The sequence below is a fragment of the Lepidochelys olivacea genome (genome assembly GCF_965140295.1).
Source record: "Lepidochelys olivacea isolate rLepOli2 genome assembly, chromosome: 23".
NCBI classification, from domain to species: domain Eukaryota; kingdom Metazoa; phylum Chordata; order Testudines; family Cheloniidae; genus Lepidochelys; species Lepidochelys olivacea.
The window spans coordinates 14460886-14472501 of NC_140433.1; the positions used below are offsets into that span (position 1 = coordinate 14460886).

The 11616-nt window shown below is 71.5% G+C and overlaps 1 protein-coding gene across 1 annotated transcript; it reads right to left on the reverse strand.

Moving 5' to 3' along the window:
• Positions 1-1544: 1544 nt before the first annotated feature.
• On the reverse strand, positions 1545-11337 carry PHF8 (PHD finger protein 8). The gene is made up of 21 exons (XM_084612480.1): positions 10773-11337; positions 10129-10214; positions 9860-9977; positions 9146-9306; positions 8715-8856; positions 8302-8488; positions 8050-8212; positions 7712-7799; positions 7347-7453; positions 7164-7255; positions 6719-6808; positions 5715-5948; positions 5419-5516; positions 4880-5055; positions 4700-4785; positions 4472-4596; positions 3979-4244; positions 3653-3748; positions 3253-3362; positions 2400-2772; positions 1545-2217 (listed from the first exon to the last, which is right to left on the reverse strand). The coding sequence occupies exons 1-21, from the start codon at positions 10868-10870 to the stop codon at positions 2129-2131; spliced, it is 2985 nt and encodes a 994-aa protein (XP_084468606.1). The 5' UTR covers positions 10871-11337; the 3' UTR covers positions 1545-2128.
• Positions 11338-11616: the final 279 nt, after the last annotated feature.

Genomic DNA, 11616 nt, shown 5'->3' on the forward strand with positions numbered 1-11616 from the left:
TGGTATGGGGGATTGAGAGGCCCGGGGGGGGGGGCTGGTATGGGGGGCACAGAGCCCCCTGGGGGGAGGGGGGATGGTATGGGGGATTGAGAGGCCCGGGGGGGGGGGCTGGTATGGGGGGCACAGAGCCCCCTGGGGGGAGGGGGGATGGTATGGGGGATTGAGAGGCCCTGGAGGGAGGGGGAGCTGCTGTGGGGTGCACAGAGCCCCTGGGGGGGAGGGGGGATGGTATGGGGGATTGAGAGGCCCTGAGGGGGAGGGCCACAGAGCCCCTTGGGGAGAGTGGGGGAGATGCTGTGGGGTGCACAGAGCCCCTGGGGGGAGGGGGGATGGTATGGGGGATTGAGAGGCCCTGGGGGGGGCTGGTATGGGGGGCACAGAGCCCCCTGGGGAGAGTGGGGGAGATGCTGTGGGGTGCACAGAGCCCCTGGGGGGAGGGGGGATGGTATGGGGGATTGAGAGGCCCTGGGGGGGGCTGGTATGGGGGGCACAGAGCCCCCTGGGGAGAGTGGGGGAGATGCTGTGGGGTGCACAGAGCCCCTGGGGGGAGGGGGCTGGTATGGGGGACAGAGAGGCCCTGGGGGGAGGAGGGGCTGGTGTGGGGGCACAGAGCCTCCTGGGAAGAGTGGGGGGGCTGGTATGGGGGAATAGAGAGGCCCTGGGGGGAGGGGGAGCTGCTGTGGGGTGCACAGAGCCCCTGGGGGGGAGGGGGGATGGTATGGGGGATTGAGAGGCCCTGAGGGGGAGGGCCACAGAGCCCCTTGGGGAGAGTGGGGGAGATGCTGTGGGGTGCACAGAGCCCCTGGGGAGAAGGGGCTGGTATGGGGGATAGAGAGGCCCTGGGGGGAGGAGGGGCTGGTGGGGGGGCACAGAGCCCCCTGGGGAGATGCTGTGGGGTGCACAGAGCTCCTAGGGGGAGGGGGGATGGTATGGGGGAATAGAGAGGCCCTGGGGGAAGGGAGGGCTGGTAGGGGGCACAGAGCCCCCTGGAGAGAGTGGGGAAGATGCTGGGGGGTGCACAGAGCCCCCGGGGGGAGGGGGCTGGTATGGGGGATAGAGAGGCCCTGGGGGGAGGAGGGGCTGGTGGGGGGGGCACAGAGCCCCCTGGGGAGATGCTGTGGGGTGCACAGAGCCCCTGGGGGAAGGGGGCTGGTAGGGGGGATAGAGAGGCCCTGTGGGGAGGCAGGGGCTGGTGGGGGGGGGTACAACCCCTGGGAGGAAGGGGGGGCACAGAGTGCCTGAGGGGAGTGGGGGGGGCTGGTATGCAAGACACAGAGCCTGTGTGTTGAGGGGGGCTGGCGTGGGGAGCACAGAGCCCCTCTGTAGAGTTGGGGGGCTGGCCTGGGAGGCTCTGTTGTTGGTCGGGGTCTGTGCAGCGCCTGGCAGGATGGAGTCGAGGGGTGTCTTGGCAGCACCTGACATGATGTCGCCCCACGCTGGGGGTCCATGTGGCGGGGGGGCTGCAGGAAGGAGGGGGGGCCTGTTCAGCACAGGGGGGCCGAATGGCAGGGGGGGGCGCAGTTAAGAGACGGGGGTCTCCCAGAGACGAGCGGAACTAACAGATTTTTATTCTAACCCTGGATATAAAATGTCTGGCGCAAGCCCCGGCTGGGCCCGAACCCCCACAGTCCTGGGGAGCCCCGGACCCCTGGTGTGGGGGGCAGAACAGGGACCCTCTACCACAGTCCCCCTCCCGCTACCCCCGTGGGCCAGCTGTACCCCTGATGGCAGCAATGGGGGGAGTCATTCCCCCAGTGCTGGGGAGGGGCTGTGTGGGCTCAGGGTCCCCCAGCCTCCTCCCTCCCTGGGCCTGTCCTGCTGTGGGGAAGGGAGGCCGGGGGACCCCAAAAATCAGGGCAGGGAATGGGGTGAAGTCTGGATACCTTCCAAAGGAGGGTGGGGGGGCACTCAAGCCAGGTTCCCAAGAGCCCCCCCACCAGGGCAGAAGAGACCAATCAGACCCAAAGGGGGAGGGAGCATTTGGGGGGCTGGGGGTGGGGCTACCAGGACACAGCAGCCAATCGTTGGAGGCACCAGGGAAGCCCCTCCCCTGTACAGGTCCATGGGGGGGTGGGGGGTGGGGGGGAAGCGGTGATCCATGCTGCCCCCCCCCCCAGCTCCATGGGGCTCAGAGAAGCAGCTTCCCGTTGCGATGGATCTTGAGGATGCGGCCGAGCCGTTGCTTAGCCGTGGCCAGCCCCTTCTTGGGGCGCTTTCCTGGGGGGCAGAGCGGAGGGTTAGGGGAGCTGGACGGATCCCTCCCCCACCCACACGAGATACCAACAGCCCCACCATGGAACCCAGGTGTCCTGGCTCCCCCAGCCCCCAAACCCCACTCCCCGCCCAGAGCTGGGGAGAGAGCCCAGGCGTCCTGGCCCCCAGCACTCCCCACGGCTTACCCTGAGCGGGCGGGGTGCCGGGGGCGCCGGCGGAGGGGCGGCGCTGGGACAGGAAGACGCCGGGGGCCATGGGGGTGGTGCCGCGGCTGAGCTGGGCCATGCCGAAGACGCTGGGCCGGGCCGTGTACTCGTGGTCAGCCAGGCTGCCGGCGAAAGGCTCCGCCTTGGGCTCAGGGGTGGGGGGCGCCGGAGCTGCCCCGGGGGCACCGTCCAGCCCAGCGGGCGCCTCCGGCTCTGGCTCTGCTTCCGGCTCTGCTTCTGGCTCCGGCTCCGGCTCGGGGTTGGGCTCCGGGTCGGGCTCCGGGTCAGGCTCCTTGGGGGACGGGGCCCTTCTCTTGGCCTGACTCTTCCTCCGCTGCAGCCGCTGGTGTTCCTGGGGGACGGAGCACGGGGTGGGGAGGGGGATGGGGAACCGCCCCCTGCCTGCCCCCCACGCCACAGCGACCCCCAGCACCCTCCCCCACCTGCCCCCCACGGCATGGTGCTCCCCACCACCTGTTCCCCATGACACAGTGCTCTCCGCCTGCCCCCCACGCCACAGCGACCCCCAGCACCCTCCCCCACCTGCCCCCCACGGCATGGTGCTCCCCACCACCTGTTCCCCATGACACAGTGCTCTCCGCCTGCCCCCCACGCCACAGCGACCCCCAGCACCCTCCCCCACCTGCCCCCCACGGCATGGTGCTCCCCACCACCTGTTCCCCATGACACAGTGCTCTCCGCCTGCCCCCCACGCCACAGCGACCCCCAGCAGCCCCCCGCCTGTCCTCCCCAGCACAGTGCCGCCTACCTCCCCCTCCATCTGCCCACAGAGCGTGCCCGCTGCCCAGCCCCGGCCCCGCGAGGCCATTACCTGCTGGGCCAGCTTGGCCGCGGCAGCCGCCAGCCCCGTCTCGACAGACGCCACTCGGGTCCCCTCCCTCACAGGCCGGTCCTGGCGGGGCAGCGTCGGGGTCACCCGGGCTGGGGGGAGCAGACAAGGTACTGCAGAGTTCTCGGCCCGGGGGCGTCTCGTGCCCGCGGGTAACCAGGCGGGACCCAGGCCCCCCTGCTCCCCACCCAGAGCTGGGGAGAGAACCCAGGTGTCCTGGCTCCCAGGCCCCTGCTATAACCGCCAGCCCCCACTCCCCTCCCAGAGATAGGGAGAGAACCCAGGCGTCCTGGCTCCCAGCCCCCTGCTCTAACCGCCAGCCCCCACTCCCCTCCCAGAGCTGGGGAGGGGATTCACAGCCCGGACGCCTGGGTTCCATTACCTTTCGGGCTCCAGGGGGCGTCATCCGTACATTTCTTCTTCTTTGGTAGCGATTTCAAGGCTGGATCGTCCTCGTCTGACTCAAGAGAGGGGTAAACTGTGGGGCAGGGGACGCAGTGGGTAAGTTGGGGGGCCCCCATACCCCTGACCCAGCCAGCCCCCTCCCCAGGGCCGGATGAGAGCCGGCGCCCCCCAGAGGGGACAGGCCCCTGCCCCATTCCCGCCCCCCTGAGCCCACCAGTCCCTGCCCTGTGGTCGGGTGGGAGCCGGCGCCCCCCAGAGGGGAGAGGCCCCTGCCCTATTCCTGCCCCCTGGCCTGGCACTCACTGAACTCGGCGTCCTTGAAGCAGGTGCCCAGGCTCTCCTGCTCGTCCAGGCTGCCCGTCTCGCCCTCGCTGTCCGTGCTGTGGGCGGCCGGCCGCTTCGGGGGTCTCCTGCGGGGGCGCTTGCTGCCCGACCCGCCCGCCCAGCCCCGCTCGTGGCCTGGGACCCACCAGGCCGGGCGGCTGGGCGAGGAGCCGGCGGCCTGCAGGTTGGCCATGCTGAGCATGCCCTGGATCGCCTCCTGCGTGCTGGGCGAGGCCGGCGCGTCGCTGGGGGGGGGGGGCGCGGAGGATTAGTGGGGGTGGGATCCCCCTCCCCCTGGCACAGCGCCCCCCGGTGACGCCCAGCATCCTCCCCTCCCCTTGGCACAGCGATCCCCCAAGTGACACCCCCCTCCCCTTGGCACAGCGTCCCCCCAGTGACACCCAGCGCCCTCCCCCCCCCAGCGACACCCAGCGCCCTCCCCTCCCCCCACTCAGCCCCCAGCGCGTCTCACCTCAGCTCGTCGTAGTGGGGCCCCCCCACCTGGCGACTGGCCTTCAGCAGGTCGAGGATCCCGGCCGCACTGCCCCCCGGCCCCTCAGCCCCTGAGCCGCCCTCCTCCTCCGTGGTGTAATCCTCCTGGGGGCGAGCAGAGAGACGTGGGGCGCCCCGCAAAGTGCAGCCCCCTGCTCCACAGCCCCCCACTCCCGGCCTCCCAGCCCCCCTGTCATCACCCCTTTACCTCGATGTCGAACTCGACCTCCCCAGGCTCCCGCACGCGGTTGGGGTCAGAGCAGGGTTTGGCCCTTGGCAGCTTCCTGGGGAATTCTGGGAAAGAGAACGGCAGAGCCACTCACCGAACGGCCCGGCGGGGGCTGCCGAGCCGGGGGGGGCTGTGGGGCCGGGGGGGGCAGTGACCTACTGGCCAGTCTCCTGGGGGCCGCTGGGCCCCGCCGGTCCTTGTGGGGCGGCGCCTCGTCGATCTGCAAATCCTCCTCCGAGTCCAGGTCCAGCCCCGGGGCGCCCGGCGAGCTGGGGGGCGATGGGGAGTGGGAGGGGCGGGGCCGCCGGCGCCCTGAGACCCTGGCCCGCTTCGTCCTGCCGGGGGGAGAGCAGGTCAGAGACCCCAGCCAGCCCCCCACCCTGCTCCCCACAGCCCCTCCCAGAGCTCCCCTACCGGCCCCTGCCCCGCTGCCTGCCCTGCAGCACCCCCTGCCAGCCCCCCGCCCCGCTCCCAGCTGCCAGCCCCCCGAACCGCAGCACCCCCTGCCAGCCCCCCACCCCGCTCCCCAGCGCCCCCTGCCAGCCCCCCGCCCCGCTCCCCGCCGCCAGCTCCCCGCCCAGCAGCACCCCCTGCCAGCCCCACTCCCCAGCGCCTCCTGCCCCATTTCCCACCCTGCAGCACCCCCTACCCACCCCAACTCTCCGCCCACCCCCTGACATCCACCCAGCCCCACTCACTGCACGGGCCGCCCGTCGGCCAGCACCAAGGTGAGCTCCCCTTCGGCCACCTCCGAATCCGCGTCCGTCTCCTCCAGGCTGGAGCTGGGAACGTCAAACTGCCAAGGGAGGGGAGAGGGGCTCAGCAACGGGGGGCCGGGCTGAGGGGGACGCAGCCCCCCCTAGGGTGGGGCCACTAGGAACAGCCGCACACCACGCTGCCCAGAGACGGCTTGCCCGGCGAGGAGATCGAGGCCCCTGCCCAGCCCCTCTGCCCCACGGCGCCCCCCAGCCCCCTGCCCAGCCCCCGCCATCACCTCCTCCTCGTGGGGGCTCTCGGTGCTCTCCAACAGCGGCAGCTCCGTGCGCGTGTCCAGCAGCTCCAAGTCCAGCCTCGTGGGGGCGCCGGCAGCTGGGCCCTCGCGCCCCTTCCACCCTCCCCTCCGGCCCGGCTCCTGGGGGCTTTGGTCCCCCCTCCTGGCACCAGGGGGAGGGCCCCGCTGCACCCCGAAGGGGCTGCCCGTCTTCCCGATGTTCTGCTGAAAGATATCCTGGGAGGGCTTCAATCCCCCCACCCCGGCCCTGCCTACTGGGAGAGACCCCCCCACCTGCCCCCCAGTGCCCGGCCCTGCTTGCCCCCCCCAGTGCCCCCTCACCTACCAGGGAGACCCCCTTCCCGCCCCCCCACCACCTGCCTCACAGTGCCCAGTCCCACTTGCCGGGGAGACCTCCCTCCTTCCCCCCACCACCTGCCCCACAGCTCTCAGCCCTGCCTGGCCCCCACCCCACAGCACCGAGTCCCAGCTACCAGGGGAGACCCACCGCCTGCCCCCCAGTTCCTGGCCCTGCCTGGCCCCCACCCCACAGCACCAAGTCCCACCTACCAGGGGAGACCCACCGCCTGGCCCTGCCTGGCCCCCACCCCACAGCACCAAGTCCCACCTACCAGGGGAGACCCACCGCCTGCCCCCAGTGCCTGGCCCCGCCTGGCCCCCACCCCACAGCACCGAGTCCCACCTACCAGGGGAGACCCACCGCCTGGCCCTGCCTGGCCCCCACCCCACAGCACCAAGTCCCACCTACCAGGGGAGACCCACCGCCTGCCCCCAGTGCCTGGCCCCGCCTGGCCCCCACCCCACAGCACCGAGTCCCACCTAGCAGGGGAGACCCGGTGCCTGGCCCCCACCCCACAGCACCCAGTCCCACTTGTCAGGGGAGAGCCCCTGCCCCCCAGTGCCCAGCCCCAAGTGCCAGGGGAGACCGCCCCCTGCCCAGTGGCCCTTGCCCCACGGGGCCCCCTCGCTCCAGGACTGCCCCTCACCTCGACCAGACGGATTTCCTTGGCCAGGTCTTTGATGAGCTGTGCAGGACGCACAGAGCCGGGGATTTCGTCTTCGTGCTCCTCCAGCACCTGGGGGGGGCGGGGGGGGGGGTGTTACTAGGGGCGCTCGGGCCTGGTCAGGTTTGGGAGGCCAGGAGTCCCGTCGGACGAAGGGGTCCCTGCGAGGGCGTGCGCTGCGGGGGGGATGGGGGGGGACAGCGGGAATTCCTGGGGGGGCTGAGCGTCGAGCTAACACAGTGACAGCTGTCGAACAGACACAGCCCAGAGCAGGCGCCTCTGTAAGTCCAACGTCCCCCCGAGAGCCCTGAGATGCGGCTGACGCTGGGGTGGGGCACGACAGCTCCTTGTAACACAGCGTTCGCCTCTCTCCAGCTCCGCCCAGCCGGGGATTGCTCCCGGCCCCCCCCCGATCAGACCCACTTGCCTCTTTGCGGGTCCAGGCGCGGAACGCCGTGTTCAGAGCTTTCGCTCCGTGGACCAGGTAGGCGGCCGGGTGTCGGCGGTTCTCCCGCAGGCCTGGGGGGGGCGAGAGGCACAGGTAGGACTCAGGGGATGGGTCGGGCCCCCCCGGCCCCTCTGACCTCAGATGCCCCCTGGCCCCGCTCACCTCGGAAGATGTCTAGCAGGTGTTTGCCGACGTACCAGCAAATGGTTTCAAAGTTGGGAAACCTGAAGAGATCGGCCGTGCTCAGCCGCTTCTCGATCTCGTAGGCCCTGCGGGAGGAGACAACCAGGCCAGGTTGGGCTGGGACACCTCTGGAACAGCAGCCGCATGAGGACGGCTCACCCCGCGCGGAGATGCAGCCACCTCTGGGGCGGAGCAGCTGGGGAACAGCCACACATAACACAGCCTGGGGACGCCCACCCCGTTTGTGGGCTATTTCCCAGAGTGCTTTGCACCAAGCCCCACTCTCGGCAGGGTCCAGGTCCCTGGGGCGGGGCTGGGAGTCTCCGGCACCCCCCGACACTCACTTGAGCTGCATCTCGATGTTGAGGCTATGCAGGAAGTTGCCCCCGAAGGCCAGGCAGTCGACGGGGGTCAGCACGGCATGGATCCAGCCTGGGGACAGAGCGGGGTCAGACTCCGGGGGAACCCGGCCCTGGAGAGGGGCAATGGGGGATCGGGGACCGACGGTATGGGAGCAGGAGGGGGTGGCGGGAACCCGTGGGGATGAACGGGACTGGGGGGTACCCACGAGGGGGAGGAAGAGGGGTACCCGCGGGGATGAAGAGCGTCTGGCCCTGGCGCAGGGGGCACCGGGAGCGGTGGGGACGGAGGGGCCGGGGTACCCGCGGGGGGCAGGGGGTACCCGTGGGGATGAAGAGCGTCTGGCCCTGGCGCAGGGGGCATCGGTAGCAGCGTTCGGCCTGGTCCCCGAAGAACGTCTCGCTCTGGTTGGACGAGCTGCTCCAGGCCTCGAACCGGGCCAGGTTGGCTGGGCTGGGCCGCACCAGGTAGAAAATCTTCTCGCCCTTCGGGGAGGGGGACGGATGGACAGTGAGTGGGGGGTCCCTGCGCCCACCCCCCACCGCCCCCCCGCCTGGTCCCGCCCGGCCCGTACCCACAGCACGTGGTACCAGACGGAGGTGCCCCCGAAGTCGATGTGGAAGTCGGTGTAGCTGCCCTGCATGCCCATCAGACAGTACTTCTGCACGCTCGGCCGCTCGAACACCGACTCGCCCGGCCACAGGTTCTCCACCCACGACAGCTTCCGCACGATCTTCGGGGTCTCCACCAGGTTGGACAGCCTGGGGGGCAGAGCCGTCAGCCCGCGGGACCCCGGCGTCCGGGAGGGGGGGCCGGCCCGGCTGCCCGCCCGCGGGACCCCGGCGTCCGGGAGGGGGGGCCGGCCCGGCTGCCCGCCCGCGGGACCCCGGCGTCCGGGAGACAATACAGGTAATACGCTCTCCCCTGGCTTCCCCCTGCCCCAGCCCCCCTTCCCCTCCAGACCCCCCCGCCCCAGCCCCCGCTGACCGGCTCTCGGAGAACTCCAGGCTGATGACGTTCAGCACCTTGTCCCGCCGGGCGGCACAGAAACAGCCGACGAAGTCGCCCAGGTGCATGCGGCAGTCGGCCTGGCGGCTCACGTCGATCACGTCGATCTCTTTGTCGGGCCCTGGGGGGCGCAGGGTGAGAGCGACAGGCCCCCATGCCAGCTATGGCCCCCCCACGGCCCCCAAGCCAGCTATGGGCCCCCACCACAGCCCCCTGAACCCCCAGCCAGCCACGGCCCCCTGGACCCCCACTGCCTCCAAGCCAGCTATGGGCCCCCGCCACAGCCCCCTGACTCCCCACACCCAGCCATGGCCCCCCTGAAACGCCAGCTATGGACCCTTACCACCCCCTGCCCCACACGCACACCCAGGGCTGTTCCCAGCACTGGCAGCCCCTCGGCCCGGCCTTACCCACGTAGTGCTCGATGTCCCGCACGGTGAAGGACGGGGGGGGCAGCGTCATGCCCAGCCCGTCCTTCTTCAGCACCAGGATGGGGACACTGAAGCTGTTCTCCTCCAGGAACTCGACCGTCAGCTGCGCCCCACTGGGCTTCAGGATCACCTCGTCCGCGCTGCCGGGCGGGAGAGAGAGTCAGCAAGGTGCAGCCACCTCTGGGGCGCAGCGGCTGGAACAGCCGTACATAGCACTGCATGGGGATGACTCCCCCGGCACTGAGATGCAGCTGCCTCTGGGGCGGAGCAACTGGGAACAGCTGCATAGAACATCGGACAGGGATGACTTGCCCGGTGTTGAGATGCAGGCACCTTTGGGGCGGGGCGGCTGGGAACAGCCACACATAACACTGCGTAGGGATGGCTCGCCTGGTGCTGACGTGAGATTTAGCGACGGTGGCCTAGAATTAAACCAAGGTCCTGGAGACAGGCGCTGACAGCTTGAGAAATCTTCAAGTGTCCAGCTCTGACTGCCAGGGATGAGTGCCCCCTACCCAGCCCCCCCAGCACCCAGCCCTACCAGGGGTGAGCACCCCCTACCCAGCCCCTTGCCCAGCCCCATGACACCGCCCAGCCCTGCCAGGGGACAGGCCCCCCTGCCCAGCCCTCCGGCACCTCCCAGCACCCGGCCCTGACTGCCAGCCCCACGGTGCCCTCCACCATCCCTCTCACCTGGGGAACGTCCGGGCCCGAAGCTCCCTTATGAACTGGGCACTGCCCGTCCGCACCGCGGCACCCGCCTCTCTCAGCCCCGCGTCCTGCTGCTTCGGGGGCCCACGGCGCCGCTTCACTGCAGGAGACCCCGTCAAGGGAGATCAACCAGGGGAGGGAGAAGATCCCCCCCACCCCCGAGGCAGCCACCCCCAGCCTAGGGGCCGAAGCCTGTCCCAGCCCCTTGCCCGGCTGCCCCGGCCCACGGCGGGCGGGTTCGGGCTACTCACTGACGGAGGGGCCATGCGCCAGCTGGCAGTTGGGGCAGTGATACAGGTCGATGTCGGCGGCCGCGTCCTCTTCCACCCCGACGCAGCTGGGGAGACAGAGAGTCGCTTACCCACTGCCCACCGCTCAGCCCCCGACCCAGACCGGCCCCCCAGAGGGGACAGGCCCCCCGCCCCACCCCCCCGAGCCAGCCTGCCCCCCGGCCCGGCCCGGAGCCGGCCCCCCAGAAGGGACAGGCCCCCCCGAGCCAGCCTGCCCCCCGGCCCGGCCCGGAGCCGGCCCCCCAGAAGGGACAGGCCTCCCCAAACCAGCCTGCCCCCCGGCCCGGGCCCGGCACCCCCCAGAGGGGACAGGCCCCCGCCCCCTCCCCGAGCCAGCCTGCCCGCCGGCCCAGCCCCTCAGAGGGGACAGGCCCCCACCCTCCCAAGCCAGCCTGCCCCCCGGCCCGGCCCCCCGAGCCAGCCTGCCCCCCGGCCCGGCCCCCCAGAGGGGACAGGCCCCCCCCGAGCCAGCCTGCCCCCCGGCCCGGCCCCCCGAGCCAGCCTGCCCCCCGGCCCGGCCCCCCAGAGGGGACAGGCCCCCGCCCGCCCCCGAGCCAGCCCCCCAGCCCGGCCCGGCCCGGCCCGGCCCGGCCCCCGCCCCCCACCTGCCGTGGAACCAGTCCTGGCAGGTGTCGCACTCGATCATGAAGCGGGTCACGTCGTAGGGCAGGCGGCAGAGGCAGTAGACGGGCACCGAGGCCATGGCTGCCCCCCACAAAGGACTGACGCCCCCTCAGGACCAGCCGGGGGGCAGGGGACGTGGGGGGCCCCGCGCCCCTGCCAGAGCCTCGCCCAGGGGGGCGGACACCCCCGGGGTCCCCCCAAATCAGTCCCGACCCCCCCAAAACCCTAGGGGTCAAGTGGGGTCCCCGCGGCACCCCAAAAGAGCACGTGCCCCCTCGGGGTGCCCTGCCCTGCGGCCACTGACCCCCAAGCGAGCCTGAGCCCGGGGGGGGTCTCCCCGCCCCCTGCACCCCCCGAGGTCACCCCACAGCCCCTCCCTGTGGCCTAGAGCGGGGGGCCTCCCTCCTGCAGCCCGGGGGTCTCCCCGCCTCCCGCGCCCAGGCCCCGCGGGGGGTCTCTCCAGGCCCGGTCCGGTCCCCCTCGGCCTGGCCAGGCCCCAGGATCCTGCTCCGGCTCCGGCCTCCCAATAAAGTTTATTCAAAACACGGGGAGGGGCCCCGGCGCCATCTTGGGAGCGGCCCAGGCCACGGCCGGGCGACGCGGCCATCTTGGGAGTGGCCTGGCTGGGTGCGGAAGCCATGTTGGCCCGGGAAACGGCTGGGCCCATCAGCCATCTTGAGTGTGACACCGCTCACGGGCCAGGGAGCGGCGGCCATCCTCGGAGTGGCAGGCCTGACGCAGCAGGACACATTGGCCATCTTGAGAGTGGCCTTCAGACTGAGCCATGTTGGGACTGGCCAACAATTCGACCATGGCCGCCATCTT